Raw genomic sequence first — 1313 nt, forward strand, 5'->3', positions numbered from 1 at the left:
ATCCCTTTTGTACTTTCCCACCATTATGCACAAGCACTTTGATGTTGAACTAATTTAGAATGAGTAGCTAATAAATATACAGAAGACTATGTAATGAAAGTTCATAATAGAAATGCTGATCTGTCCCTAGTCCATTCCCCCCAAATAATAGAGGTACGTTTATCTAGACCAGTGTTTCCCAAAGTGAGCAGTGCCACCCTCTTAGTGGGGGCACTGGAACAGTCTTGGGGGGCTGCAAGAGTAGATAGCTACATTTTGTCCTGGGCTAAGTTTTCATTTGCCAAAGGGGTGCTGAGTAATTTTTATTTTCCCGAAAAGGGGGCACTAGGCCAAATAAGTTTGGGAACCTATGACCCAGACAAATGCTCAACTAGTGAGACTAGTAAATAGCTTTGACTGCCAAAGGTGGCCACACTACAACTAACTGGAAATAAGCTGGCAATTGCTCATGCGTTCTCTGGTCTGCTCCCAAAATGAGCCCGAGCCTTGGCCTTCTCTCTCATACATGGTAGAACTGTTTATTGGTTGGTTTTCTTTCCACAGTTATTTGAAGTTCATAAGGCTTGGTTATATTTTGTTTTCAATGGTTTGGGCATTTTGGTTTTTTTTTTTTCAATTATGAAACTTATAACCATTTTTGTCTCTGTAAACCTATAAAAGTAGTTTTTCCTTATTAACCCCATTCTGATTCATCTGTTGTCAGTAAGTCTACAAAATGTTGTATCTCTGAATGATGTACTGCCTCTGTGATATACATGTGATACACATTTATCATTATATGTTGTTTCTCACTTGCTTGGCTTTCTCTCTCCCCTGCTTTCTGCCGATCTTTAGAGTAACCAAATAAGGCAAATGGAGGAAGTAAAGATCTCAAAGAAGAGTAAAGTAGGAATTCTTCCATTTGTTGCCGAATTTGAAGAATTTGCAGGACTAGCAGAATCAATCTTTAAAAATGCTGAGCGCCGTGGAGACCTGGATAAAGCGTACACCAAACTCATCCGAGGGGTCTTTGTGAATGGTAAGTGAGTTAGTTAATTGTGCCAGCCTGGCCAATAATCACATGTGGTGCTGGTTGAAAGGCGGAGGGATAAATGGGTGGTGAGCCTTAGCCTTTCTAGTTCTCGGGTCTCTTGCTTTGTGATGGTCGCACCAGGATGCAGCTGCCTTAGCAGCTCCCTGCTTCAGCTTGCAAGATTGACGTCCTACAAGACATCCCCAAGGAGAAGCCGCATGGACCTATCCCGATGCAGCGCTGGGTGCTGGAGCAGCCGTGTGGAGACCCTTGCCAGTGCTGAGATGCTTACATGTTCACG

General features: G+C 42.8%; 1 protein-coding gene across 1 annotated transcript in view; it reads left to right on the top strand.

The window, feature by feature from the left end:
* The window catches only part of EXOC1 (exocyst complex component 1), a 63531-nt gene that overhangs the window by 52598 nt on the left and 9620 nt on the right, over positions 1 to 1313 (top strand). Inside the window, exon 15 of the mRNA XM_004706333.2 lies at positions 835 to 1018. Coding sequence (XP_004706390.1) covers positions 835 to 1018 — 184 coding nt within the window. The remainder of the gene's footprint in view (positions 1 to 834; positions 1019 to 1313) is intronic.

This window comes from Echinops telfairi, unplaced genomic scaffold (genome assembly GCF_000313985.2).
Source record: "Echinops telfairi isolate 266 unplaced genomic scaffold, ASM31398v2 ScPeMD7_7468;HRSCAF=8506_0, whole genome shotgun sequence".
Taxonomy (NCBI): domain Eukaryota; kingdom Metazoa; phylum Chordata; class Mammalia; order Afrosoricida; family Tenrecidae; genus Echinops; species Echinops telfairi.